Genomic DNA, 27,973 nt, shown 5'->3' with positions numbered 1-27,973 from the left:
GCACGGAGTGAGTGCTCCACCACGGGCCTCCCTTCCTCCAGGCTGTAGCCAGGACTATGCTGTCTAGCGTGTCTGCTGTGACTTCCTCACGGCAGAGCCCCACACTGTGGCTGCTTATGGAGCATTTGCATGTTTCCCTCAAGGGGAGGCTGTGTCTCTCAAGGACAGCTTGGGAAGATTCACATTCTTAGAAAGGCAGAGGAATGTGAGTGTTAAAATACCTTAAAGGGCAAGGAGGTGATTTCTAGATTTCCAGACAATGTCTCAGAGAATTGTAGTGCTCTGGGGTATACCTGAATGTAACCAATGTAGCTCCTTTTGTGCCTGCGTGTAGACTGAGTCCATGTGTCCACATGCATTCAGTTCCTCCCACCAAACTGGACAGTGATAGCTAACCCTATTGACCCTTATGTCTGGGTGCCTTAAATGTGTGATGCCTCAAATTGACCTTCACAATGACTCTAAGGAGGTAGGTACTGTGATCTTTCCCAGTTTCTACAAGAAGAAACTGTGGCACAGGGAGATTCAGTCACTTGTGCAGGATCACAGAACTATAGTAAGTGGTCATGGAGGGGGACAAGAATTCTAACCCAGGCAGCAGTCTGACCAGAGGGCCCTAGCTTGGAGCAGCGTTCATGTGCACTGTGTGTTCATGTTTAGTGTATGTCTGTGCATACCTGTGTGTGTGCACATGCACACATGTTCACTCAGACGCATGGGCTGCCCTGCGGTGGGAGCTGAGAGAACGCAGTGGAGGTTGCTGGGAGGAACTCACCCGCCTGCTCCGGTTGTCTGAGCAGGTGAAGGATAGTGATATCAAGTGCGAAGACCAGGCCCTGAAGCCAGCCTGACGGTTTCAGCTGTTAGGAGAAAGTGAGGGTGGGTGCCATGGATCTGATGATTTCAGTGATTTTCTACTCAAGAAAAATGAAGTCTTGGATGGGCAGAGCTTAACTGTCTTAAAAACTTGGCATAGGGCAAGGTGTGAGTTTCCCGGGGAGACTGTGTGAACTGTGAACAGGTAGAATCTGAAACTACAGGCCAGATGTTTCGTGGCTCCCTCCCGCCGGGTCTGACCTGTCTTCCTTCAGCTGCTGTGCAGTTCATCCTGGGTCCCTGAGGGGCTCGCAGATGCTTCACTCCAAAGATCTCAGTTGCAGAGTCCCCTGTGGAGGAATTGAACTCTCTCCTCTCTCAGGACTCCAGTTGGCAAGGGTCTGCTCCTCCCTGGAGGGGAGAGACCCTCACTGAAACCCTGGAGAGGGCCACTCGGGGCAGCAGCTCATTCCCAAAGTGTCTGGTGGAGCTGGGGAGTGGCACCCTGGGGACTCTGGGGTTTCCCCACCAGCTCCTCTCTCCAGTCTTTCGTGTCTGGGTGCAGCCTCCAGGCCATGGCTTCTTGAGTTCTGTATGTGGGTTGCTGCTCCCACAACATGCATAGTTGGGGGACCATTTTGGTCGGTGACAGATCACTGCTGCCTTTCATCAGACCAAAGTACACGTGGCTTCTTCTCCTTGCCAGCCCTACCATGGCATCTCCCATTACACTAACCCTGCCTATTGGACCTTCTGATGCAAGGAACAGATTAAAATCCCCTCCTGGTTGCCCACCAGGTCCATGGCTACAACTAAATCCCTAGTTGGGGCGTCACAGAACACAGGTAAGCCCTTGAGTTCTGGAGCCAGCTTACTGGGGCATGAGTCTTCCTTACTTCCGTATGGATGGTGAGCCCTGCTCTCTCAGGTCTCATGATAGCAGCTAACCCTTATTAAGTGTGTGCTGGGCACTGACTGAGTGCTTTACAGGTGCCACCTCCTAAGGCCCTCATAACTCTAGCAGGTAGTAAGTACTATTATCTTACCCATTTTCCAGAGGGAGAAATAGAGGCAAGAGCAGGATAAGTCACTTGCCCAAGTCACATAGCTACTGATGGTGTGATGTTGGGCAAGATATGTAATGTTTCCGAGTCTCAGTTTTCTCATCTGTAAAGTGCAGTTAATACCATTGTCTATCTGGGGTGTTATGAGCCTTAAACAGGGTAATATACATAGCACCTAGCAGAGTCCTAAGCACATGGTAGGCACTCAACAGGCACGGCCACTTAACAAGAGTATGTGAGCCCAGCTGGAGGAGAGAGAAAAATACAATGACTATAGCACTAATCACAGTAGTGATCAAATAAGTAATGCACTCCTGAATGCTTGACTTTCCTGAGCACAACGTAAACTCCCTGAGGGAGTTTGCCTTACTCACTTCTGGTTCAGTTCCGTGGCTTTGCACAGATCTGGCACAAGGTGGGTGCTTGGTGAAGGTTTGCTGAATGAATGAGGAACTGCTTTGGGGGTCCAAGGGGTCATTCACAGCATCAGATAGCCCCTTCCTAGCCACCCTGCTCTCCCTGCCTTGTGGCTGTGATCTGAGTGTTTTTGCTTCATTCCTGTTGGAGAGGAAGCTTCCCAAACCAGGGCAAGCCTGGGTCTTGCCGACCTCTGTTTTCCTCATAGAGAAGATGTTCAGGGCCTGTGAGTGAAGTTGGACCTCCTTGTAGCTTGCCCTGGGTGCAAAATGATCATCCTCTTGGGCAGAAAACAGAAATTGCTGGCAACTACAGACCCAGGGATTCGAGTCAGCCAGGGGAACAGGGCTGTGCCCTCGGCGCCTCAGATTCCTGGGAGAGTGGGGTCTGGGATCATGGTGACCGTGTAGATCCCTCCCTGCATCACACCAGTGAATGCTGTTTCTAAACCACACTCTCCCCTTCTCAGCATGGCGTGGCAAGTGGCTGCTCCCCTTATTCACTGAGAAAATCCTCCCACCTTTGGCGTGCCTGGCTCCTAACGAGTCCCTTATTTGGAAGGAACACCCCCACCCCCTTTGGTGTGTGACTCACCCTGAGTGAAATAACTGCTTGGCTGAATTCTTACACAATCCCCCACCCCATCCGCTCATTCTCTGAAGACCTTTGCCCTCAGTCAGCCAAGGCCTTGATCCAGAAGTGACAGAGAATGGGGAGTGTGAGGATGAGGATGATGATGGGGACAATGAATTTCCAGGCAGGCCCAGCTCCCAGCTCCCATCCTCAGGAAACCCTGAGCCCTGCCTGCATCTTTTCCAGAAATGTGAGTCCCACCTTTCCAATTTCCTCTTACACCTCGTCTATATTTCTCACCCCCACCTCTGCATGACAGCGTGGCGTGCATGTGGCCCATCTGGGGATCAGGGAATCCTATTGGGTGTGCCAGCTTAATGAAATACTTGCAGTTTATTAAACTCAGGCTTTCCTAAGCCCCGCGTGCCTGTGGGTATTTGAAAGCTGAAGGTAACACCAAGCTACCACAAATGTAATTGTTACATGTGTCCACGCATTCCTGGTGCAACCTCAAACTCCCGCTCTTAAGCAGCACGCAAAATGAACCACATAAAGTAACTCCTAGTCAGACAAGAGGGGGAAATGTGTGGAAATGCTGAGAGAGGCTCCCCAGAACCCCTCAGGGCCTCTAAAAGTATATGAAGTTCCCATTACTTTGCATAACTCTGGCCACAGAGGGTGCTTCTCCACCCCGGACTGTTTGTTCAGTGTTTGCAGAATTGGTTCATTATGAGCAAGGCAGCCAGCGGGTTTTGCTTGTCAAGCTTGCATGATGTAGTTCAAATACTTCAAGTCCTGTTTCATCTAGCAAAGACTTGCTCTAGTGGCAGGGCTAGCAGAGTGTACTGTCTGGGGGTTCCCTCTGGAGCTGTATTTCTGTTCCTCCTCCAGGTCTTGGCTGGGGAGGGCTGTCCCAAGTCTGGGACGGGCCATGGAGAAACCCCAGGCAACCTGAAGTCTGCTGCCCTGAACCAGGGGGAGGCTGCTCCTGGGAGATGCCTTCCCATTCGTCAGTTTCCTCAGCCTCAGGTCTGTAAATCAGGGGTGAAGGGCTGACATGGAAATAGCAGACAAAGGCCTCCAGGGATGTGCCTTCTTCTACGCGAACCAGCATCTGGATGCCTGAGAAGAAAAGCCTGTTGACGGGACTCAGGGTGACCTGCTCCAGGTACCTTAGCGTCAGCCCATTGACCCACACACAGCCCTTGCGGCTCAGGACCTTGAGGCAGAAGGCCAGCATGGCACTGCCTTTCTCCAGGTAGGGCTCCAGGGACAGGTGACGACGGGAGAGGTGGGGGAGCTGCAGCTGGAGGTGGGCGTCCTGTCCCCGTCCGAGCAACAGAGGGCTGGTGTCATGCTGCAGCCGTGGTGGCACATTGGCAAAGGCAGATGGGCCCAGCGTGGTGTGGTACAGGCTCACTTGCAGGATGGTGAGGGGCTTCTCCATGGATGAAGGCCTGGGAAGATGGAACATGGACACACAGGCTCAGCTTGAGTCAGAGACCTCTGTGGCTCCCTGAGCCCAGACACAGTTGCCCACCTCAGGGGCCCTGTGCCTGTTCATACAATCACTCTGCCCAAGCCAGGATGGAGCCAAGGCTGGAACTGGTGTGGAAGGTCATGAGCTTAGTCTGTCTCATACTCTGAATAGAACACACCACCCACTCTCTCTGACTTCTGGATTTCTGTAATATAGGTATGTCTGTCCTTGTCTATGTAAGGGATCAGGCATGCTGGCTTGCAGGGTGGGGCTTTGGTAATTTTTTGGTTATTTGGAGACAGTTTGGCTCTGCTTCTTGGAAAAGAAAAGGTAGACAGACCAGCTACATCTTCCTTGTACCTGACAGTTACACAACAAACCCTTGCTGAGTCCTCCTTTGAGCCGAGCAGGGAACCAGCTGCTGGGGAGAAGCGGATTCAACAACAAACTGAGCCCTGACTCTTGGGAGCACCCACTGGTGGAGGAGAGAGGTGTCTGTAGCACCAGGATGTATGGAGGGACACAGAAGGGGGAGGCTTAGCCATAGTCCTGGCCACCAGAAAGGCTGCCTAGAAACCCTAGTGAAGAATAAACACAGCTAGCACATTCCAAGTGGTTACTATGGGTACTTGGTGGAAGGCCACCAGCTTTGTTCCTGCATGGGTTTCAGGAACACAAACTCTGCTATGTCCACCAACGCCATGTGGCCCAGGACCTGCCATCACCTTCAACAGTCACCAAGGGTTGAGCAGATTTGAATAACTAATTATACATTCTCTGGGTACCAGGCTTTTGCTCACATTATTTCTCTCCTAAGAAGGTATCTTCTATTCCAAACTCTGTGTCCAAGCACTGCCCATGGTTCAAGGCCCTGCTCAAATGTTACCTCTCCTGTGAAGCTCCCTTCCCTGGGGAAGGTGACCCTTCACTGCCTCTGACTCCCACAACAGGGAGAATCCCCCAGGACACCTGGCCAGCTTTATTCCCCATTCATTCCATCTTTGCATTTCATGCCCAAGTTCTGTGGGCCCTTGTCCTGTCTACCCTGAGCTCCTCTCTTCCTGTCCCTGAGGCCTCCCGAGGACTGGGTGTGGTCTGGGCTGTGGTTCTTGCTGTCCCATGTCCCACTGTCCCGTACAAATAGGGTTTGGCCACCATAAATGTCCAGGGACACATTTGCCAAGTGGCTGAATGAGAAGCCCACACACACACACACACACGGTGAAATCACCCAGAGAGACCACAAATAGGATCAGATCTCAAAGGCTGTGTGGGACAGCGAGCCTGTTGCAGGTGGCTTGAACCCAATGTCCCTCCAGGTCTTGAACCTTTTAGATGCAGTAGGTTAATGGCTGGGACCTTTTAGTCTGATAGTGAGGGCACCCTTTCACTATCAGAGGCCTCAGGGCACCCTCTTTCCCCTAAGGCACAGACACATGTATGTCTCTGTCCACACCCCATCTGGCCATAGTCTGAAGAAAGCCTCTCTTTTTTCTTTTCTTTTTTTCTTTTTTTTTTTTTTTTTGAGATGGAGTCTCGCCCTGTCACCCAGGCTAGAGTGTAAGTGGCATGATCTCAGCTCATGGTAGCCTCCGTCCTCCAGGTTCAAGGGATTCTCCTGCCTCAGCCTCCCGAGTAGGTGGGATTACAGGTGCCCGCCACCATGCCCAACTAATTTTTTATTTTCAGTAGAGACGGGGTTTTGCCATGTTGGTCAGGCTGATCTCAAACTCCTGCCCTCAGGTGATCTGCCCACCTCAGCCTTCCAAAGTGCTGGGATTATAGGCGTGAGCCACCACGCCTGGCCAGAAAGCCTTTTCTTGAGGTGTGGGATACAGGCTGAGCCCAGGACAGGTGGGCTGGGCAACCATGCCGTCAGGCCTGGCTGGAAACTCAAGACTTCACTCCCAGAAACTAATCTCATGGCCCAGAGACCCTGAAAGAATTCCTTAGGAAGAAAGATTCACTGTTGCTGTGTGGCCTCACTCTCTGCTCCACTGAACCACCCAGAGCTAACAGAAATCTCCCACCAAAGAGGAGCCCATCCATGAGAGGCTGTCCTGTGTCTTTTGGATCCCAGGTATTCTGGGGAAACAGAAACCCAGCCCTACAAATCCAGCCTTTGGGATGAGGCAGGAGGAAGACACTCCAGAGTGTGTGTCTCGGGGGAGCCCTCCTCCCAGCCCCACCAGGCCTTCCCGTCTCCCCATGGGTTCAAGTCCCTCTGGCTTCCACTTACCTTATTGCCAGGGCACATCTGACTCTAGTCCTGCAGCTGTGAGCTCTTGGGAGGGAGTAGGCTGGTTTGGGTAGGGCTGGGGAGGGCTCTTACGGCTATGGTTCAGGAACATGACAGAACACACTTCAGTTTTGTTGCATTCTTCCTTTTTCCCTTTAGGAAAGAAAATAGAAGTGTAATTTTTCATTGCAGAAGTGCTATTCCACTGCTGAGAGTTTGAGAAACCCCAGCGTGGGGCCCCTTCTGAGATAGATGGCGTGCCTTCCTGGGTTTCAGTTCTGCCAGCCTCTCCTACCCCACCCCCAGGGACCTTAGGACTTGCACCCAGGGTATCTGCAAAGTTCCTCTCCACCTGCCAGTAGGATGGGGTCAAAGCAGTCCAGGCATGTTAGAAAAAAAGAGCCTTTTGGGACAGAGGGCTACTGGACAGGAAAGCCCCCCTGAGTGTGGGAGAATGAGGAGAGCATTCTGGCTGGATAGAAGTTGGCCAAGGAAACTGTAGGCAACATGGCACTTCCCTGAGGGTCTCAGGAGAGGGCAGGGCCTGGGGACGGGGAGGATGGAGAGGGCAGTAAATGGCCACTCGTAGAAGATGGTCTCTCCTGCAGAACAGCGAGAAGGCGGTCTCTCGTGCCCACTCCCCATTGCCCGAGCTATGCTTGTTTGCATGCAGTTTGGAAGGGGTGAAAATGGTCGCATGTCCAGCACTGAGGGCTCTGGCTGTCCTGGAAGTGGCTAAATGTGAAGGTACTAACCCTTCACATGGCCCAGAAATCCTTAGTTCACCAGTGTGTTCAAGTCACCTGCATTATCTCCTAGGAGTTTTATAGTTCTATACATACATTTTAATTTTTATGACACGTGTAAGGTTTGTGTCTAGATTTTTGTTTTGTTTTGTTTTGCTTATAGATGATCAGTTGTCTCAGCACCATTTTCTGAAAAGACTGTTTTTTTTTATTTCAGTGTTTTCTCTTTACTCCTTTGTAAAAGATTGGTTGACTATATTCATGTGGGTTTATTTCTGGGCTATCTACTTTGTATCATTGATCTATTTGTCTGTTTTTTCACCAATATCATACTGTCTTGATTGCTGCAGCTTTGTAGTAAGTCTTGAAGTTGGGTACTGCCAGTCCTTCAATTCTGTTCTTCTCTTTCAATTTTGTCTTGGCTCTTTTGAGTTGTCTCTCCATATAAACGTTAGAATCAGTTTGTTAATAGCCACAAAATAACTTGCTGGGATTTTGATGAGACTGCATCAAATCTATCAATAAAGGAGGGAAGAACTGACATCCTGACCGTATTGAATCTTCCTATTCATGAACATGGGATATCTCTCTATTTATTCAGTTCTTTGATTTCCTTCATCATAGTTTCATGGGTTTCCTCATATAGATCTTGTACATGTTTTGTTAGGTTTATACAGAAATATTTCTTTTTGAATATTAATGGAAATGGCATTGTGTTTTTTATTCCAAATTCCACTTGTTCATTGCTGGCACATAGGAAAGTAATTGATTTTATGTATTAATCTTGTATCCTGCAGTCATCCTTTAATCACTTACTAGTTCCAGGAGCTTTTTTGTCAATTCCTTTGGATTTTCTACATGGACAATTATGTCATCTGCAAATAAAGACAGTTTTTTTTCTTCCTTCCCAATATGTATACCTTTTTTTCCCTTTTAATCTTACTTCATTGGTTAAAACTTGTTGGTTAAATGATGTTGAAAAAGAATAGTGAGAAGGGACATCCTTGTCTTGTTCCTGATCTTAGTGGGAAAATTTCTGGTTTCTTATCAGTAAGAGTATGAGGTTAACTGTAGGATTTTTGCAAATGTTCTTTTTCAAATTGAGAATGTTTTCATTTATTCCTAGCTTGTTGAAGATATTTTGCTTTAAAGTAACTGACAACCTAGAATTCCATACCCAGATAAAGAATACTTCAGAAATAAAGATGACATGAAGTCATTTTCACCCAAAAACTGAAGAATTTGTCAACAGTACACATACTCTAAATTCTAGTGTTCTTCAGACAGAAGAAAAGTAGTCCCAAATGAAAGCACAGAAATGCAGAAGAAAATAAAGAGCAATGAAAATGGATATATTCATACAAATCAAAGTAATATTAACCATATGAAAAATAATAATAATGACATTTTATTTTTGAAACTTTTGTTTTAGTTTCAGGGGTATATGTGAAGGTTTGTTACACAGGTAAACTTGTGTCATGGGGGTTCGTTGCACAGGTTATTTCATCACCCAGGTATTAAGCCCAGTACCCAATAGTTATCTGTTCTGCTCCTCTCCCTCCTCCCACTCTCTACCCTCAAGAAGATCCCAGCGTCTGTCGTTTCCTTCTTTGTGTTCATGAGTTCTCATCATTTAGCTCCCACTTACAAGTGAGAACATGTAGTATTTGGTTTTCTGTTCCTGTGTTAGTTTGCTAATAGGACGATGGCATTTTAAAACATGTTTAGAATATATGTATAATTACATGACAATAACATCAAAAGTGGGAGGGGTAAAAATGTAATTATAGTGTCCCAAGGTCCTTGCATTGTCCAGGATGCAATAAAACTACAATTTAAGGTAGACACTAATAAGTCAAAGATGCATGATATAATCTCTAGGATAATCAATAAAAGAATAATAATGTCTTAGTGACAAGCTAATAGATGGGAAGTGGAGTGATACATTATCAATGACAATGAAGACTGAGAAGGCTTGGAAAGGCACAGTGGAATAGGGAGGACATCCAGGTAGGGAGGGTGAGGACAGCCCCAGACCAGGCCTGCAGCTGGGTTAGGTAAAATTGAAGGGGAGAAGAAGGGCTCTGGCACTGACTCTTCCTGGACAGACACTGACGCATTCCAGTAGCTCACCTCCTGCCTTCCTCTAGGCTGAGGCACTTGAGACCCTTCAGCATGGTGGCCTTGGAGGCTGTTTCCTCTAAGGGTTTCTGACTCTGCTCTTCTCCTGGGGGTAGGCTGCTACTCTGGAGGCCTCGCTGGTTACACCTGGGCCTTTTCTGACCACCCTGAGATCCTTAGGGCCAGATGCTCAAATAACTGACCTGGAAGCTCAGCAAAGGGAAGTGACCAGTCAAGGTTACACAGTAAATCTGTAGCACAGCTGGGTGAGGACTTAGGTGAGCTGACTCCCAGTCCTCAGGCCTAGCCACAATACACCTCCACAGTCCAGATAGCTTGATAGCTGTGCCACATACTCCCTCTGGGTCATACTTGGGGCCAGTCTTATAGGTCTGGAAACAAGTGTGGCTCTTGGTTCCTCAATAGCAAGTTAAGCAGAGAGGTGGGGGGTCTAGGGGGAGGGCAGTGAGGGGCAGGGCTAGCCCCCACAGCCACAAGATGTTTGGTAGCAAACCAAGCAAGACAGGTGACTGAAGCTCAGTGAAGTCCCCATCATGGTCTTTGCATCTCTCCAATTGCCTTTTCTTGTATCCTTCCCCCAACCCCTGTACCCTGGCTCTTCCTGGTACTGGGGAAGGGTGGGGAGCAAAGCTCAGATCACTGAGAAAATCCTCTTCTGACAATTCTTGGGGACTTGCTGTGACTCCTTCTCTAGGAACCTATGGAAGGCAGTAGTAACCTAAAGGAGTGGTTCTAAGAGCATGCCAGACCTGCTGTTTGCTCTGTGCAGGAGAGGAGCCAAGTACAGGCGAGGCAGCTAGAATGACCAAAACCCCGAATGGCCACTCCAAGGCAAGAAAGAAACCATGTGCAGGCTAGGCAGCTAGACTTGATCCTGAGCCTCTTGCCGGCACCACAACCCTACTCAGTGCAGTGATAGACAATGAATGACTGAAAACGTGAATGGCTACTCCAAGGCACTTCAAGGACTGCAAAGGCACATGGATGGGGCTCAGCCTACTGTGTGAAGGTGGCTGGCCATGCTCCAGAGCCTTTCCTCTTATCAGTCTCCCTGGTCCAAAGATCACCTGGCCTGCTGAGTGTCACTAGACCCTGGGAAAGGACCTCATCTTTGGGGCTCCAGTCTGGGCAAGACCTCAGTGATCCCTGGATATTTCTGCCCACCAGCAGAGTAAGGTAGTGGGCAGAAGCTTGGTAGGGAGCTTTGTCATCCCTAGATATGTGACCTCAGGCAAGTCCTATCTCCTCCCTGGGCCTGTTTTCCTCCCATTGCCTTCTGTTGCAATTGTGAGTCATGAGGGGAGGGCTACGTCCATGCTCACAGCCCTGGTGTGGGAGGGTGACTGGGCAGAGGACATGTGTTCATGGTGCCTGTGTCTTTAATAACTTGGGTCACAGCAGTTTCCAACCAGAAAGAGAACTGAAACAACCAGGGAATTCCCTGGCAAGGAGAAGTCCTGCCCAGGCTGCATCTTTTAGAAGCCAGGAGAAATGCCCCAGGTTTGTGGGAAGGAGTATGCATACACAGTGCTGGTTGTTGGCTTACCAGAGGCGGATAGGAGCTGGAAGTCTCACGAAGGGAGAGTGAGAGCCCAAAAGGGCGAGAGCTGGGGAAGTGCCGGTTTCACTCAGCCTGGCCCCCTTGGCTAGGACAGTCTCTGGTTGTGTGTTGGGCATCTGGTGTTGGGATCCTGGGGCATATTACATCAGTCAGCAAATGTCCCCCATCATGTGCTCAGGGAGGGCTCAAGGACAGAACAATTGCCTCCTCAGGCAACCCCTGAAACTCCCACCTCCAGGGCTTTCTCCAACATTAGACCAGTGAGGTTTCTGCTGCCAGACGGATTCAGGTCTGACTGAGGCTTTGCTCCTACATGTAACAACTCAAGCAAGTTACGCAGCCTTTCTGCACCTCAGTTTTCTGCTCTGTAAAATGGGGACAAATTGCTGTTGCTGTGAGGACTCGAGATACGTGGAAAGTGCCAAGCATGCAGTGAGAATTGATAAGTGAGAACTGCTCTTAGTAGAACCCTTGGCGGTAGAGTAAAAATGCGCCCTGGGGACAGGGGCTCTCAGAGGAGACTTAACAACGCACACACAAAACCTAAGTTTTCGGACAGCTCCTGTTTTTGCTTAAAATAAGCATGGCTTTAGAGTTGAATTCCTAATGTGCCTGAGTTTCCTATAAATTCCATTTTAGATTATAATAAAGTAAAAGGAATTCTTCAAGTAATTGCTGGGACCTGTGTCCTTGACGTCCAGGAAGGCTCTCCATCTCACAAATGAGGAAGCTGGGGCTCAGAGCAGGTAGTTGACTTGCTCAAGGTCATCCTTCTGGGAAGTTTCAGAGCCAGGATTTGAACACAGTCCCTGAGACTCTTGGGCTTAACCATGAAGCTTTCAGGCCTCAAATGTAGGGGGTCTCTGGAGTCCAGCTGCCTGGCCTTCTCAAAATGTGTGCTCCAGCCCGCTGGCCACCAGTGACACTCAGCGGAGAGTGCTTGGTTCCAGCCCTAGCAAGCTAATGTGGCTGCCCGCTGAGTCCCGATGGCCTGTGGCCACCAGGTGGCAGCATCACTAAACCCACTGATCCTCTCTTGGGTCCCAAGAGGGAGGATAGTTTGAAAGGTTGGGGAAGCCATGGCAGGAGGTGGCGCTGGAGGAGGCGGGGGGGCGGTCCTCCTTTCTCTGACTCAGAATGCCCTAAATGGACCCCAGGTGCATCCACACCCAATCCCCTCCCACTCATAATGAGCATGGAGCTAAAAGTAGGAGTCAGAGCAGAGGCAGGGGAAGCAGCCATCGTAGTCACGGGCACCAGGACAGGAGGCTCAGAGAGGTGAAGCAACCCGCCCCAGGATGCAGATTGCGTGCCTGCAGAGCGAGGATGCACAGCCACTACCTGTCACATCCTCCCCAGAGAGAGGGACCCAGTGGGGAAATGCACCCTAAGGCTCAGCCCCGGCTGACCTGCTGCATGGGAGGCTCTCAGCATGTGGATGGAGCTGTTGTCACTGTGACCATCAGGACAGAACGCTGCACCCTGCTCCAACCAGGCCCTCAGGGAAGAGAAAGAGCCTTGGTAACTCCCAGGGATGGGGGTTGCCATACACATGACTGTGGACCCCAGGAGGGAAACCTAACCCACCAGGGGTGGGAGGGGTCACCGGGGAAGTCCTCTTGGAGGAGGATAAGCTGGTGCTGGCTCCTGTAGATGACTAGGAGTTGTCCAGCTGGCACTGCTGGGATGTGGGATGGTGCCCGGTGGAGAGAGGTCCTGCTTCTGGAAAGGCTCTGCCTTGCCGCCCTTGCCTAATAAAAATGGTGACCACAGTCAGGGTGTGTTTGAATTTGAAAACAACAGTAAAGTCCCACTTAGTGACTCCTTGCTGTGTTCTGGCAAAACCCTTGTAGGAGTTACCTTGTTGAATCACCACTACAACTCCCAAGATAGATTCTGTAGTAATCTTGTTTCACAAATAAGAAAACTGAGGCACAGTTAGGGAAGCAGCTTACTCATGATAATCCAGATATTAAGTGGTAGAGCTGTGTCTCAAACCCAGATTTGATCCCCAAATCCTTATCCTCAATTCCTGTGCTCCACGGCCACCTTAAGGGGCAAGCCCTTTCCCCACCTCCTTCTGCTAATGGAGCTGGAGTGGTGATTACTTGGGATTTGACCAACTCTACCAGGCTCTGGCCTGAGCCCCAGCGGGAAGCATATGACTATCGAGGTGGCGCTTACTGATGCATTCCCCTTCAGAGTGCTGGCTGGGCCTCCTTGCAGAGGTGGGGCTGGCCAGCAGGACCTGTGTGGCCTCTACTTGCCAAGGAGCCAGGGATGGTGGGGGGAAGAATCCCTAGGAGCTGCTGCCATCCCGGCCCAGACTCCCTCCCCTATTCTAGGCTTCATTGCTAAGCCCGATTTCATTATAGTGCCAAATTGCTAATCTATGTCAATTTCACTATTAATAAATGCCAAATCCAATAATGACTGGAGCCCTGACTAATGCCTGGGGTAGGCCTGGGGAGAGGATGCCTGGTAATTTTCACAGGAATGCTTGACTTTTACCTTGGGTTGGGGAGGTCAGGCCACAGGAGACTGGTGCCCTTTAGCCCAGCAATGAGCTCATACCTCCTTTTGTCTACTGAGCTGAAGAGGAGACCCTCAGGCTGCCTGAGGAGCAGGGACTTGGAAGAGGGGGAGGCATCCTACCGCCCTGCCCCGAGGGCGGTTTCCTCTACCTTCACCCACAGCATCCAGACCAGCAGAGGGGCCAGAGGGCAGGAAGGAGCCCTCACAGAGCGCCCAGCTCCACCTCCTCCATGGAACGTACTTTGTGGCAGTGGCTTTACCTCTCCAGGTCTCAGTTTCCTCAACTATAGAATGAGGATAATTGTGCCTGCACAACCTCCCTTGCCTTATAGCCAACATCTCCATTAAACACTTTGAAAGGGGTTCACTTTCCCTCGGTCAAAAGGATTTGCAAAGAGCTTTTTTCTTTTTCAGTCAAAAACTTGGATTGAAGAAGCAGCTTGGGTTTATTTAAAGGACTCAGCTGGCCAGGAAACATGGTCTCAACATAACATAACACACATTGAACATGGGCTTTTCATTTTTAAGTAGGGTGAAGCCTGGCATAAATGCATTTTACTAAAATTTAGGAATAAGGCATATTCTGGAATTCGTGTGTCTTCAGAGGCAGATTTCTAACATACCATGCAAGCAAACCCTTTGTGTGGAGAGTTAGGTGGTTCCAGGCCTGTAAGTACTGGGTACAGATCTGAAAGGAGGAGGAGAAGAAACAGCTGGTCTCTCTGCAAATAGTACCTTTTTGTTTCAATTATGGTAAAATATACATAATACAACATTTACCATTTTAACCAGGGTTAAGTGTGCACTTTAGTGGTATTAAGTACATTTGCATTGTTGTACAATCTCCAGAAGTTTTTCATACCCATTAAACAACTTCTCACTCCCCCTACTTCTGGTGACTACCATTCTGCTTTCTATGAGTTTGACTAGATACCTCAGGCAACAAAAGTTAAAAACAGATGAATAGGACTCTATCAAAATTAAAAACTTTTGCATCCAAGGACACAATCAGCACAGTGAAAAGACACCCATCTATGGAATAGGAGAAAATATGTCGTAGACTTTATACATGTAAAATATAATTGGAATCATACAGTATTTGTCCTTTTGTGACTGGTTTATTTAACTGAGCAGAACATCGTTAAGATTCACCCATATTGTAGCATGTATCAGAATTTCATTTCTTTTCAAGGCTGAATAATATTCCTTTGTATGTCTGGACCACATTTTGCTTATCCTTTCATCCATTAATGGGCACTTGGGTTATTTCTACCTTTTGGCTATCATGAATAATGTTATGCACATGGGTATACAAATATCTGTTTGAGTTTGAGTCCCTGCTTTCAGTTCTTTTGGGTATATATCCACAAGTGGAATTACTGAATCATATGATAGTTCTATCATTAATTTTTTTTAGGACTTTGGGAGGCCAAGGTGGGCAGATCACTTAAGCTCAGGAGTTTGAGACTAGCCTGAGCAACATGGTGAAATCCCCTCTACAAAAAAATAAATATAAAAATTTGCCGGGCATGGTAGCATGTGCCTGCAGTCCCTGCTACTTGAAAGGGGCTAAGGCAGGAGGATCACTTGAGCCCAGGATTCGAGGCTGCAGTGAGTCGAGATCATGCCACTGCACTCCAGCTTGGGTGACAAAGCGAAACACTCTCTTGAAAAAAAAAATTGTTTTCCACAGTGGCTGCAGCATTTTACAGCCCCACCAACAATGCACAAGGGTTCCAACTTCTTGATATCCTCATCAACACTTGTTATTTTCTGTTTTTATTTTTTGGACAGTATACTAAAGGGTATAAGGTGATATCTGATTGTGGTTTAGATTTGCATTTCCCTAATGATTAGTCATGTTGCACATCTTTTCATATGCTTGCTGGTAATTGCATATCTTCTTTGGAGAAATATCTATTCAAGTCCTTTACCTATTTTTTAATTAGGCTATTTTGTTATTGTTTTTGAGTTGGGAAAGTTCTTTAGATATTTTAAATATTAACCCTTTATCAGATCAGTGAATTACAAATATTTTCTCCTATTCCGTCAGTTGCCTTTTCACTATGTTGATTGTGTCCTTTGACACACAAAAGTTTTTAATTTGGATAAAGTTCTATTTATCTATGTTTAACTTTTTTTTGCCTGTGCTTTTGGTGTCATTTTTAACCAGGAAATTATTACTAAATATAATATCATGAAGCTTTCCCTCTGTGTTTTCTTCTAGGTGTTTTATGGTTTTAGGTCTTTAATGCATTTTGAGACAATTTTTGTATATGGTGCAAGGTAAGTGCTGTGGTTTGAATGTTTGTGTCCCCCCAAAGTTCATATATTGAAATCTTAACCCCCAAAGTGATGGTATTGTTGATAGGAGGTGGAGCCGTTAGAAGGTGATTAGATTAGTGCCCTTATAAAGGAGACCACAGGGAGCTCACTAGTCCTTCCACCCTGTGAGACTGCAGTGAGAAGTTGCCATCTAGGAGCCAGCAAGTTGGCCCTCACTAGAAACAAAATCTTCCAGTACTTTTACCTTCTTTTCTTATATCTCCGGAGGCTGGGACGGCAGAAAAAGGAAAACACGCTAGGTGATGAAGGTCTTTTGTTTTCCTGTCTCTGCTGTTCCTAGCCTCCGGAGCTGTAAGAAATAAATTTCTCTTGTCTCTAAGTCACCCAATTTATGGGAGTCCAAATGGACTAAGTAAGGGTGCAACTTCATTCTTTTGCATGTAGATATCCAGTTTCCCTACAAATAGTTATCTTAAGTTTATAACTGAAGATCACAATTTACCATATTTGACTATATTTGGTTGAGTAGAATATTTTACATACCTTAGTTACAATGCAAAATAAAAGCATTCAAATTCACCTTGCAGGTTTTATTAATTTTATATTCCCATTTTTATATTGTTTAATAGGCATATTTTTTTTTTTTTTTTTTTTTTTTTTTTTTTTTGAGACAGAGTCTCACCCTGTCGCCCAGGCTGGAGTGAAATGGCACAAGCTCGGCTCACTGCAACCTCCACCTCTCAGGTTCAAACGGTTCTCCTGCCTCAGCATCCCAAGTAGCTGGGATTACAGGCACCCGCCACCACGCCCAGCTATTTTTTGTATTTTTAGTAGAGACGGGGTTTCACCATGTTGGCCAGGCTGGTCTCAAACTCCTGACCTCCTGATCTGCCTGCCTCGGCCTCCCAAAGTGCTGGGATTACAGGCGTGAACCACCGCACCAGCAATCCACACTCAGCAGTGTGGATTGTTTGTAACAATATAAATCTCAGGGAAGTGTTAATGAGAGGATGGATGAATCTTCTATGCCACGAGCTCCCTGCCAGGGCTTCTGCCATTCACTGCCCATGAACTGGATTCTGTGCCACTCGCTCACTGAACTTTCCCAAGTGTTCCTGGTGTCACATATTTTGAGGGCAAGGGTTATGTGATTATTATGTTTCTCTTCCCCCAGCATGGACTTCTACACAAAGCTGTAGCCAGACCATCACTACGAAACACCGTTTCTAATGAGTTTGGGTCGCAGACTCAAAGCCCACGAGCAAAGTTCCACGTTCCCAATACGGTAGGTGCACAAAACCCAGAGGGTCCACAGCGTTTCTGGACTTTTGTATTTGCTCCTCATTTAAAACTCTTTCCAGAAGGCTGATTCATTATAATGCTGGCTAATACCCACAGGAACACTGAGCTCCACTGTGGGAGCCTGAGGGGCCTGTGCTGCCCATGCAGAGTGTCTACCGCCTCCCACTGCCTCTAACACCTTCAAGCCATCTCTTGAATCTGGAATAGTCATCGTGAGCTGGAGGCTTCCTCAGAAGAACCCTAAAATCAAGGGGGAATCAGGTGTCAAGAAAAATAGCCCAGCCCAGCTTCACAGCTGTGTGAGCCTCCAATGTACCCCAGGAAGCTGCCATTGCCATGGGTAGCACAACTTGGCTTGATTTTGCCAAAACAAAGGAAAATCCCTGCAGTAATTTCTGTGAATCTGTTTTGCAAAATTGAATTGTCTGCTTTTAATTCCCCTATACCAGTTAAAAAAAAAATTGGAATTTAAAATCCAGTGAATGACAGAAACCTCACTTTGGAGTAGATGACAGACCCCACGTGACCTGGGGTCTGGGTTAGAGAAGTGAGATGCTGGGACCTTCCAGGGAGTGGCGGCTTTAGTGGTAGGCTCCCTAGGCTTTGGGGCTCCTGGACCATCCCCATGTGTACATGTGCTCTGAACCCATGGGACTGATAGATGACCACGAACAGAACAGCAGCGAGGCAGGAGCCTGATGCTTGCCAGATTTCAGCTTCAAGACTCTGCCCCACATGCCTCTGAAGCCAAATTCCTGTGTGTTTGTTTGTGTTTCCCGTGGGGCTCCTGGATCTCTTCCCAAGGAGGAGGCTGGGCCCAGAGAGACCCCAGCTTCCTCTGACACAGCCCTGGGCGGCTCTGCACCAGTAGGACAAGTGCCATAGGAGGAGGAGTCCTGGTGAACTGCAAAATCACCCCTGGGGGTGGAGGAGGGCTTCCTTGAGGAGCTGATGCCAATGCTGAGTCTTGAAGAACTGGTAGGGGTGACTAAGCTGATAAGGAGAAGAGGGCATTCCAAGAGGGGGACTTTCCCGTGCAAAGGAGCAGAAGTGTGAGAGAGCCAGTGACCCTAGAAGACTACAGGGAATTGGATCAGGCTACTTCTTCCTAAGCTGTTGCAGAGGTACTTGGAGTTTCTGCTGTATTAGCCCTGGGCCCTCTTGGGTCTTCCCTCCAGTCTCTCTCCTGACTCCACCAAAGCCCTAGAGGATGGATGATGTGGCATGTTGACCTTCATCACCTAATTTGTTTTCCTGTCTCTGCTGTCCTGAGTGTCCTACATCTTAGGGCACAGCCACAGTCCCTCATAAAAAATATGCAGTCACTGCCCCCAGGACATGGGACGCCATCAAATTAAGGAGGCCAAGTGTCCAGCTGTAAGCTTGGGATATATCACATCTAGATAACCTGAAACCTGGGTCCTTTGGGAGGCCATGTGGCTCAGTGGCCAAGATCATGGGCTCTGGGGTCAGGGAGACTAAGTTCCAATCCCCGCACCACCTCTCATGAGCCAAGGGAATCAGGCAAGTCATTTAACCTCATGAAGCCACAGTTTCTCTTTGCAAAATGTCGACAGAGTAAAGATTAAATGAAATTGTGCTTCTAAAGCACAGAACATGGAGCCTGTTAGAGTGAGAGCTTAACCCATTTATGCCTGAGGTTGCAATTTTTTGAATTTTTGCAATCAGATCTTGGTAATGACCTTGAGCAGTAGGATATAGATAATTCCCACATGCTTAGTGTTCCAATAATGGAACACTAGGCATAAGTGGGTCAATAGTATGTTGGTGCAAATGTAATTGTGGTTTCGCCATTACTTTCAATGGCAAAAAGTGCAATTACATTTGCACCAACCTAATAACTATCCACCACTGTGATCTGTATTGATTGACTGACTGCACCTGGATGAAGAGAGACAAAGTGGCAATCTACTATTTTGTCTTTTCAAGATTCACTACATTATTTCGTTTTACTAAATTTTTCTCTCTACATATTCTCTCTCTTTCTCCCTCTCTGTTTTATTGAAAACTCGCATCTCAAGCAGTGGCTTAAATAAGAGTCACCTAATAGGCCAAGTGTGAGCAGCCCAGGGCCCCGATGGCCGCTCCACAGCCTCCTTCCCCCTTGCCATGCTGCCCACCCTAGAGCATTGCCCTTGCCCATGTGGCCTCACATGGCTCACCCCCACCATACCCACATCCAAACAGGGGGAACGGGCAGGGGGCAAGCATGGAGCACATCCTTTCCTTCAGAAGACGCGTCCTGGAAATTGCCCAATCACTTCTGCTTGCATCCTGTTGGCCTTGTCTCAGGGAATGTCTAGTCCTAGCTGTCAGGGTGGCTGGGAGCTGTGTGATCAATGACAAAAGGAGGGTTCTATTATTATAGGAGAAGGGGAAACAGATACTGAAAGACAACTGAGTCTCCTTTTCCCAGCTGAACTGCAACTCTTCAAGGGTTGGAAAGACTTCTCAAACTTGCACCTCACCCCGTTGGGCTCCCCGGCTGCAGATTTGTTTACCAAGTGAGACTGATTGCTGAGCTGGCTCCACAGAACTGCTGCATTGAGAAGTGCCATGGTCAGTCTTCCACGTCCTCAGAGTGCAGAACAAGAGCCAAGAGCCAAGGACAGCAGCATGAGGCTGGGGTGCTGCTGTGGGGAAGACAGCCCTGAGAGAGAGGACTGGGAGCTGGAGAAGCAGATCAGCAGCAATTGGGGGATAGCTGATGGACAGCCTTTGGATACACAGAAAGGGATGGTGAGAGGGAGGAAATTTAGTTTTTGAGGTTTTTTAATTTTTACAATCAAAATATGCTCTGAATGTTTTAGTTCTGTTCAATGATTGAGGCTTTTAAAATGAAAAGCTTTGTTTTATTTGTATGGCCCATTTTGAAAAGGTAACATATTCACATAGTTCACATTTTTTTTTCTTTTTCAAAATAAAAAGTAGAGAGGAAAGTCCCTCTCTCACTCCTCCCCACAGGTAACTGCTGTAATGGTGTCCTGTGCATCCTTCCAGAGAGTCTTGATGCAAGTACAAGCACATATGAATCTATATTCCAGCCACCCCACTCTGTTTCCAGCACTGTCTGCCACCTTGCTTTGTGAAGGTGTCCTTAAGGCCAGCAGCTCCCATTCTCCCCAGCAGTTTCTCACTTTTAACAGTTTTCTCCCTGTCCTATGATATTTCACAAAACGAACCCAAGCCATGACAATAAATATTTCATACCCTGCGCGCATGACATGTTTCACATATGCTTTACAAATGTGCGTCTTCATTCCAAATCGAATGTTGAGGCAAATATGTCTTTTCCACATGGCCACTACTATAATATAAAAAGCATTTTCCTTCTCCCTCTGCCCCGGGGGGAAACTATATCATGAAAATGGAAAAGTGATGAGAAAATGAGCAATCCTGCCTACAGAGCTCTCTCCAAGTAGTTTTCCAGAAGCTCCCTGGGACTGCATCACCTTATGAACCGTAAATCACCAACTGGGCCTGGGGAACTTGTCACCCAGTGGTTCACTGAGTGACATTGGCTATTTCTTTTTGTTGGCCATTGACCTGAAGGGTGTCTGCTGTGTACGTGTTGGGAACCTACCTCAGAACCTGTCATTGGTGTTTGGCCTTTGGCTGTCTGCCTGCAATTGGCTGGCTATGGCATGGGATGGGCACATACTTTGCTATGGGCCCATCTGCAGTAAGAAGTGGCTTGTAGAGCTGAAGAGGTTCTAATTGAGGCTCGGGGCCATCGTGGCTCAGCCATTTGCAGGTAAGTTCTACTGCTGCTGGGATTGCCACAGACCATGGAATGCCTCCAATACCTTTAAATCAAGCCTGAGGGCTCTCAGCTCAATCTTGGCAAGCCTTAATGTGTCTTCAGTATAAGCCATGATCTGGTCAGCCTGGAAACAGGGAACCCCGGCTCGAATGCTAGGGCCAGTGCTTGATAAATGCCACCCTTAATCTGCCTTCCCTTTCCCCCATCCCCTACCCACTCCTACTCACTGACCCCAACACACCCACATGTTATTGGCAAGTATGACTTGGAGAACCAGATTTTTCCCCACTCTTCTCTCTCAGATAACTTTCTGAAACCTCCAAGACCCTACTCTAATATAAGAAGGTATGTCATCATGAGTGCTAGAGGGCAGTGTTGGGCAACTTTTGTGCACTGGAAATTGCCTGCTTGTGTGTTTTCAGAGGACAGGATGCTCAGTGGGGACAGCTGTCCCCACCCAGTTAGCTCTTAGGGACTTGGCATAGTTGCTCCCCCAGCAGGGCCAGAGCTCCCTCCATGTCACCTTTTCAGCCTGCTGGCTCTCAGAGGCATTAACTCTGCCCACCTCAGCTCAGGTGGAGAACTGCCCTGCAAGATGTGAGTAGAGCTGCCTTCCCTCTTCCCTTTCTCATTCTTTAATTGACAACTCCTTGGCCTGGATGATTTTTCAGATAGGAGCTGAGTTCCCCACCCACCCCCACCACTCTCCAACAACAGCACCCGGGAAAATCAAGGACACAACTTCTTATTCAATTCTGATATTTGCTGTCATTGTTGGAATGACAAATGTCACAACTCTATTATTTGTTGGAAGTGTTGTTGCAAACGTGAGGCTGCCTCGGAATTCAACTGAGTTCCGATGTTTCAACTTGGGAGAATCGAATTCCCCAATGGATCCTGCAGGGAAAGTGGTCCTAATGTTCAGGTCCGGTACCCCAATCAAGCTGGGAGCCACCTGGGATTTGGTGCCTTCTGCCTCAGTGGGTCCCTGTCCACAAAGAAGAAACTAGCAGCTACTATGGACCACCCAGTATGGTATTTTATACATTTTGTCCATGTTGTCAACATTTTAAAATTGGAAGCCTGGAAATAAAACCCTCAATTTGCACCTTCAGTTGAAAAGTCAGTAGGTGAGGCTGGCCTGGGCTCGGGTTCCTGCAGGGCACGTCTGCTGGTGCACATGCTACCCTCAGGATGAGCTTGGTGCTCCATCCTGGTTTGCCTCAGTTCCCCCCAGGCCTGCTTCATATATTTATTTTACGTTCTAGGCTCCTGTAAGCCTTTGAGTTTGCAGTCCTTTTGTGAGGTGTGGTAACCCCTAGTTAGCCAAAATGTAATTTTTTTCCTTAGGACATGAGTCCCCACAGAACCAAATAACAGAAATCACCACGAAGAAGCCAAGGACTACACATGAGTTGGGGCATGGGGCAGACAGCCTGGGTGGCTGGTACTAGTTCTAGACAGACTGGAGTGCTCAGCGTCTCTCTACTGGGGCAAATCTCTCTGCTCCATCTTCACGTGGCCTTCTTCTCCAAGTGTGAAATCTCCCACCACCTTCCGGTGACAAGGATACTGTCATTGTATTTAGGGTCAACCCAGATAATCTAGGGAAATCTCCCCATCTCAAGATCCTTAATTTGATCCCATCTTTTGCCACATGAGATGATATTCACAGGTTCCAGGGTTAGGAAGTGGGTGTGTCTTTGGGGCCATTACTCAGCCTATCACGGTTGGCAAGCCTTCCTTCAGGGAGCTTGCATTCTAGAGACAGTCTGGAAGGGAAGGAGGAAATGAATAGGAGTGGTCAGCATGTAGCTGCGGTGGGGGATGACTGAGCATTCAGAAACCTCCCCTGGGGAGATTCTGGTTCACCAGAGGCTGAGGGAAGTAAGGCAGCAGGCCGAGAGTCCCTGAGTACAAAGGCCCTGAAGCAGCAGGGGAACTGCCTGCAAGCGAAGAGGAGAGCAGTAACAGAGAAGGCTGGAAACCAGGCGGGGACAGACAGTCCTTGCAGGGCCTTTTAGACTCTAGTAGAGGGTTTGGATTCTATTTCAAGACAATAAAGGAGCTGTTGAAGGATGTCAGCAGTAGTGGGATGTGAGCCACTGAGGATGGTGCCTGAGACAGGGCAAGGCTAACAGACGCCCCTTACTCAGAGATCACCCCTTGGAGAGGTAGGGGTGGAATGGGAGTCTGCCTCTCTGGCTCACCACTGCCCGGCTACCAGCCTTGCTGGCTCGAGGTGCCCCTTATGCTGGGCACCTCCCATGCTCCAGTCATGCTGTGAAAACTCAACACCCACATTTGTAACAGGGTGTTCCAGCCAAGATGGGACTCCAGCATTTTTGAAATCTCAGATCCTGTGCTTTTACCTTTAAGCTAAAGGGGAAGCTTTAAGAAGCCAGATTGCCTGGGTTTGAATCTGGAGACAGACACTGAACCATGTGAATGTGGGGGACCCCCATAACCTCTGTATGCTTATTTTCCTCCTCTAAAAATTGCAGACGAAATGGTGACTGCCTTACAGCATTGTTGGGAACTGGTGAAGGGATAAACAGGCACACAGCTTAGCACAGGATCATGGACTAGGAATCAGAAAATCAATGTTAACCGTTGTCATTTTATTTTTATTTTACTTTATTTATTTATTTTTTTTGAGACACAGTCTCACTCTGTTGCCCAGGCTGGAGTGCAGTGGCGTGATCACAGCTCACTGTAGCCTTGACCTCTTGGTCTCAAGCCATCCTTCCACCTCAGCCTTCTAAGTAGCTGAGACCACAGGCACACATCACCACACCTGGCTAATTTTTGTTTCTATTTTTTTGTAGAGACCAACCTATGTTGCCAGGTTGGTCTCGAACTTCTGGCCTCAAGTGATCCTCTTCTCGCCTTAGCCTCCCAAAGTGCTCGGATTACACACATGAGGCACCATGACCGGCCTATTAGACTTTTAGTTTCTGTAGAAGGCATCTTTGAGAGCAGGCTGTTCTTTGTGCTTTGAAAAAGGGAAAAACATTAACAGGACATTTGACTTTACATAGAAAAAGCCAAACTGCAGCTCTGGGACGGAGAAGTTCCAGGCAGCAAAAGAAAAACACTTGAGAGTTTTGTTTTATAGAATCACAGCAAAGCTTGTCTTCACTCAGGGCACAAATGTGAGAAATTGCAGAAATAGAAAGGAAGCGATTTCCCTCACAGAGCCTCAGAAAGCTGGAGGAGTGTGTCGTTGGAGAAGGGGGCCATATGGCTGAGGCTGTCCCTCTTCGAGAGGATGCTACCCCTGTGTGGGCTGTGGCTTTAGGACTTTGAGCGTGGTAGCACCCAGGAACTAGTTTGCAGGTTTCCATCATTCTCTGTTGTTCCCTCCTAATATTAGCCCAGTCAAGTCTGGTCCTACTTTGCTTGAAGGTGTAGGCGCAGTCTTGACCACGTGTGAGCTGAGGTGTTCTGGGGAGCGGTGGGGCCTGGGAAAACTTGTCATGAGATGTTGAGAGATCACCTGAGATAAGGAGAGTGGGGAGCTTGAGTCGGGAGGTGGGATGAGGGAATACCAGCCACAAGCGAGTGTTGCCAGGGTTGGCAAGCTCAAACTGTTGATTCCCAGGGTACGGGGGTGGGGGGGAGCTGGATGAAAATTGGCTATATGATGACCAAGGAGGATGAAGGCTGGGTCTCTTCTGCTGTTGGACACTAAAGGGCAGCTGGACCCTTGGGAACACTGGGTGTCTGGCATCTGGGTTACATCCTCATAACTATCCTATCATGGGGTACTATCATGAGGCTTGCTTTACAGATGGGGAAGCTAGGCACAGACAGTAACTTGCTCTCCATCACACAGCTGGTAAGTGGCAGAGCTGGTACGTCTACCGGGTCTGACTAACCCCAGCGCCTGCTGGTCCCCCAGGGAGCAGGCCCTTGCCCCAGTTCTGCAGTAACTGCAGTCATTGGCTCCTGCTCAAAGCCTCCCAGTAAAGAGAATTTTGGGGAAATCTCTTCCGCAGGAGAAGCTGGTGAAAGACAAGCCCCCTTGCTGGATATTCTCAGCACAATTCGGGACTTGCTAATTACTCCTGGGCTCCACCTTTCTCTCTCAAGGAGGCGGCCAAGTTTACTGGTGATTGCGAAGTAACTGCAGAGTGGTCGGAGAGAGACTGGATCCGGAGCAGCGTCGCAAACAGCGCAGGGGCGGGCTGGAGGACCCCATCCGGCCGCAGATCCAAGGCCTTTCCTGCCGGTCTGAGGAACTGCCAGTAGATGGCGCTCTGAGCCCGTTCCCCGGCCCCCTCCACGCCCTGGATCCGCAGTCCGCGCCGGTGCGGGACTCCCCGGGAAGCGCTTTCAGAGCAAGGGCTGTTTCTGCATTGCTCCAGTCCTGCGTTTAGCAGACGCTTATGGAGCACCTGCTGAGCACCGGGGTCTCTCCTGTGTTCTGGGTGTTCAGCCTTCCTGGCAGAGGATATACAAGGCCATCGCAAGGCCACTGCAACTCAGTGTGACCGCAATTAGGACCGGAGAGCACTTGATTTCTGGACTGGGTGGCCTTGCGCCTTCTGGGAAGAAGGCTAGAGTTAGTGTTCCCGCAGGGCTGTGCCTCAGAGGACCAGGCACCACCAAACACACAGGTGGTACTCAAGAAATGCATGGCAGTAGATGAGGGCATTCTGGAGGCTGCATGGAGAGCCAGGGCCTGCCGCAGCACCAGCACCAGCAGTGACGATGGCAGCAGCGGGGTCGTTTCCGGGGTACTTGTTCTTTCCCCTTGCACCTCTAGGCTCTGCGGAGTTTAACGACGAAGCTCAGCCTGGGTACATTTTCGGGAAGATGGGCGCCCTAGCTCTGAGGGCGTCCACCGCAGCCAGGCCTCAGGGCTGGCCCTGGCCTCTGCAGGGAGCTCCAGCTGCAGGCAGCCCCCAGAGGAAGCAGGAGCGGCAGGGAATGAGTGGAGGGGGTTGGGGTTGCCAGAAAGGGGAGGTGCTGTCTGCGTTCAGTACGGATCAGGTGGCTGGCACCTTACTGAGCCTGAACGCTGAGCGCTGTCTCCTACGCTGTCCTCACAGCAACCCTTTCAAGAGACGTTCTTGTCCTCGTTAGGCATGTAATGGAGGTTCAGAGAAGGCAAATCTCATGCATGAGATGAGTGGCCCATCAGGAGAAGCTGAGCTGTAAGCACATGGAGTAGGGTGCCTGGGGAAGACCAGGGTCAGGCCCCTCCTTTGCTAGTGATAGAGAGGGGACCTGTTGTGGGCCGCTTGTGAACGTATCAGTGCAAGGAAGCCTTCCACAGCAGCAAGCGAACACCCTCCTGGAGTCAGGCCAGCTCCTGATCACAGGCGCCACCAGGCTACACCCAACTCAAGCCCCCAGATTGGCTCTCATTTCCCAACAGAGTGCCTGGCTACCCAGGTTCATGGCCTCTGGAGACCACAGGACAGAGAGTGCAGAGGGTAGGGTGGGGAGAAGAGTCCGTAGGAGGCCTCCTCTTAGGACCTGTAGTGCTTCCAGGCCTCACATAGGGTCATCCACCTCGGAAGGCTCCTGTGATGTCGTTGGCCTGGTACTGTGTACAGCCTGATTCTGAGCCCAAGTCAACCAATGCTGACTGTAACCCAGCCCATCTCTAAACACCACTCCCAAGAAACTTCTCAAGAAAAAAACACCGGCTGCTTGAATACTCTCCTAGGCGCACTTCATCCCCTTTTTCTTTTTTTTCTTCCTTCAAATAGTTCATTATTTTGCATGGAGATTTTGCTTTTCTTTGACTATTTTTTTTTCATATATAACCTGATAAAAGGGCTCCCGTTATTTCAGAATATATTCTGGGCCCTATTCTGTGCTCAATTACACACCATCTATAGTTGATTTTCATGAAATTTAAATAACAAAGAGGGACGCTTATGTCATTTCTTCCTTATAAAAATACACCCTTGAAATCCACTCTTACTGGAAAGCTGCAGCCTGTCTACAGTTTAACAGCTTGTGTGTCCAGGGGTACACGCTGCCTCATTAGATGTGCATGCAGAGGGAGGGCTGTCTGAGTAATAAGAGCTAAATTCCACTCACTGTCCCCAAGTGGAAACAGACTGCCCGGAATGCCAAACTCTATCTTTCAGGGCTCAGCCGCATCTGCTGGTCTCTGCAACACTGACAGGCCATGGAGGGCTGATGGGGCATTAGAGATGCATCCTGTGGGCCATGGATCCAAGGAGGGTGTGTATCTGGAGGGATCTGGAGTGAGGGCTACCAGTTGACCAGGCAGGAGTGCCCAGTGGCAAGCCATTAAAAACCCAAACTGCGCCTACCCCTCATGAGCCCCTGATGGCATTCCGCACCACGAGGCCTGCATGCTTCATAGCCCAGGCAAAGGGAGAGTGGGAATCCTCCAAGGCTTGACCAGAGTCCTGGGAACCAAGGTGGGGGCTAAGAAACAAGAGAGACCCCTCTGATGGGGCTATTGTTGGAACTATGGGGTGATGCTATTTGACATCTAACTGTAAGTTCCCCTCTTCTGTGTTGTGTTCTCCATATGGGGCTCTGCAGAGGGCATGTGCCCTGATAGGGGGCTGCCCAGAGCTGCTGAGAGCATAAGTATCTGGACTTGGGGGTGTATATGTGTGGGTAGGAAGGGGGATTCTGTCCCAAACCTAGCCTTCAGATTCCCTACATCTCAGAGCCCACTGCCTCCCACCCTCTGGGATGGACTTTGCACAGAGGAACTGAACTGGTCTGCTCCAGTTCCTAGTATCAGGGCTCTGCCAGTGGCCCGCCCCCCATAGGCTCCATTCACATAGTAGGAGGACTTGGTTAAGTGCATGAGTTTCACAAGAACTTCCTGCCTCTGAGTCTCCCCTCAAAGAAGCCAAAGCAGAGCAGAACACCCACAGTCACAGGAGCCACTTGGGTGGCACCTTAGGGCCTGGACATGACCCAGGGCCACTTGGTATTTCATTCACAGGGGCTCCCCCCACCTCCTTGGGCTCAGCCTATGATCCTAACCATGTTGAGCTGGGGTCTGGTTCTCCTAAGGTTTC

At 48.9% G+C, this 27,973-nt stretch overlaps 3 protein-coding genes across 3 annotated transcripts in view; all 3 read right to left on the bottom strand.

Moving 5' to 3' along the window:
* Positions 1-27,973, bottom strand: part of SAR1B (secretion associated Ras related GTPase 1B) — a 1,003,791-nt gene that overhangs the window by 849,497 nt on the left and 126,321 nt on the right. The gene's annotated exons all lie outside the window — the stretch shown is intronic.
* On the bottom strand, positions 634-1,781 carry DCANP1 (dendritic cell associated nuclear protein 1). The gene is given in 2 exon segments (XM_050792867.1): positions 634-1,271; positions 1,273-1,781. Coding segments are annotated over 2 exon segments (735 nt in total). The 5' UTR covers positions 1,440-1,781; the 3' UTR covers positions 634-703.
* On the bottom strand, positions 3,245-6,781 carry TIFAB (TIFA inhibitor). The gene is made up of 2 exons (XM_050792873.1): positions 6,590-6,781; positions 3,245-4,327 (listed from the first exon to the last, which is right to left on the bottom strand). The coding sequence occupies exon 2, from the start codon at positions 4,315-4,317 to the stop codon at positions 3,703-3,705; it is 615 nt and encodes a 204-aa protein (XP_050648830.1). The 5' UTR covers positions 4,318-4,327; positions 6,590-6,781; the 3' UTR covers positions 3,245-3,702.

The sequence above is a fragment of the Macaca thibetana genome, chromosome 6, assembly GCF_024542745.1.
Source record: "Macaca thibetana thibetana isolate TM-01 chromosome 6, ASM2454274v1, whole genome shotgun sequence".
NCBI classification, from domain to species: Eukaryota; Metazoa; Chordata; class Mammalia; order Primates; family Cercopithecidae; genus Macaca; species Macaca thibetana.
Note: the sequence above shows the minus strand (reverse complement) of the source record. Positions and strands in the feature narration are given on the sequence as shown.

Excerpts from the sequence above, each read along its gene's own strand:
- TIFAB (XM_050792873.1), bottom strand. The coding sequence starts at position 4,317 with ATGGAGAAGCCCCTCACCATCCTGCAAGTGAGCCTGTACCACACCACG.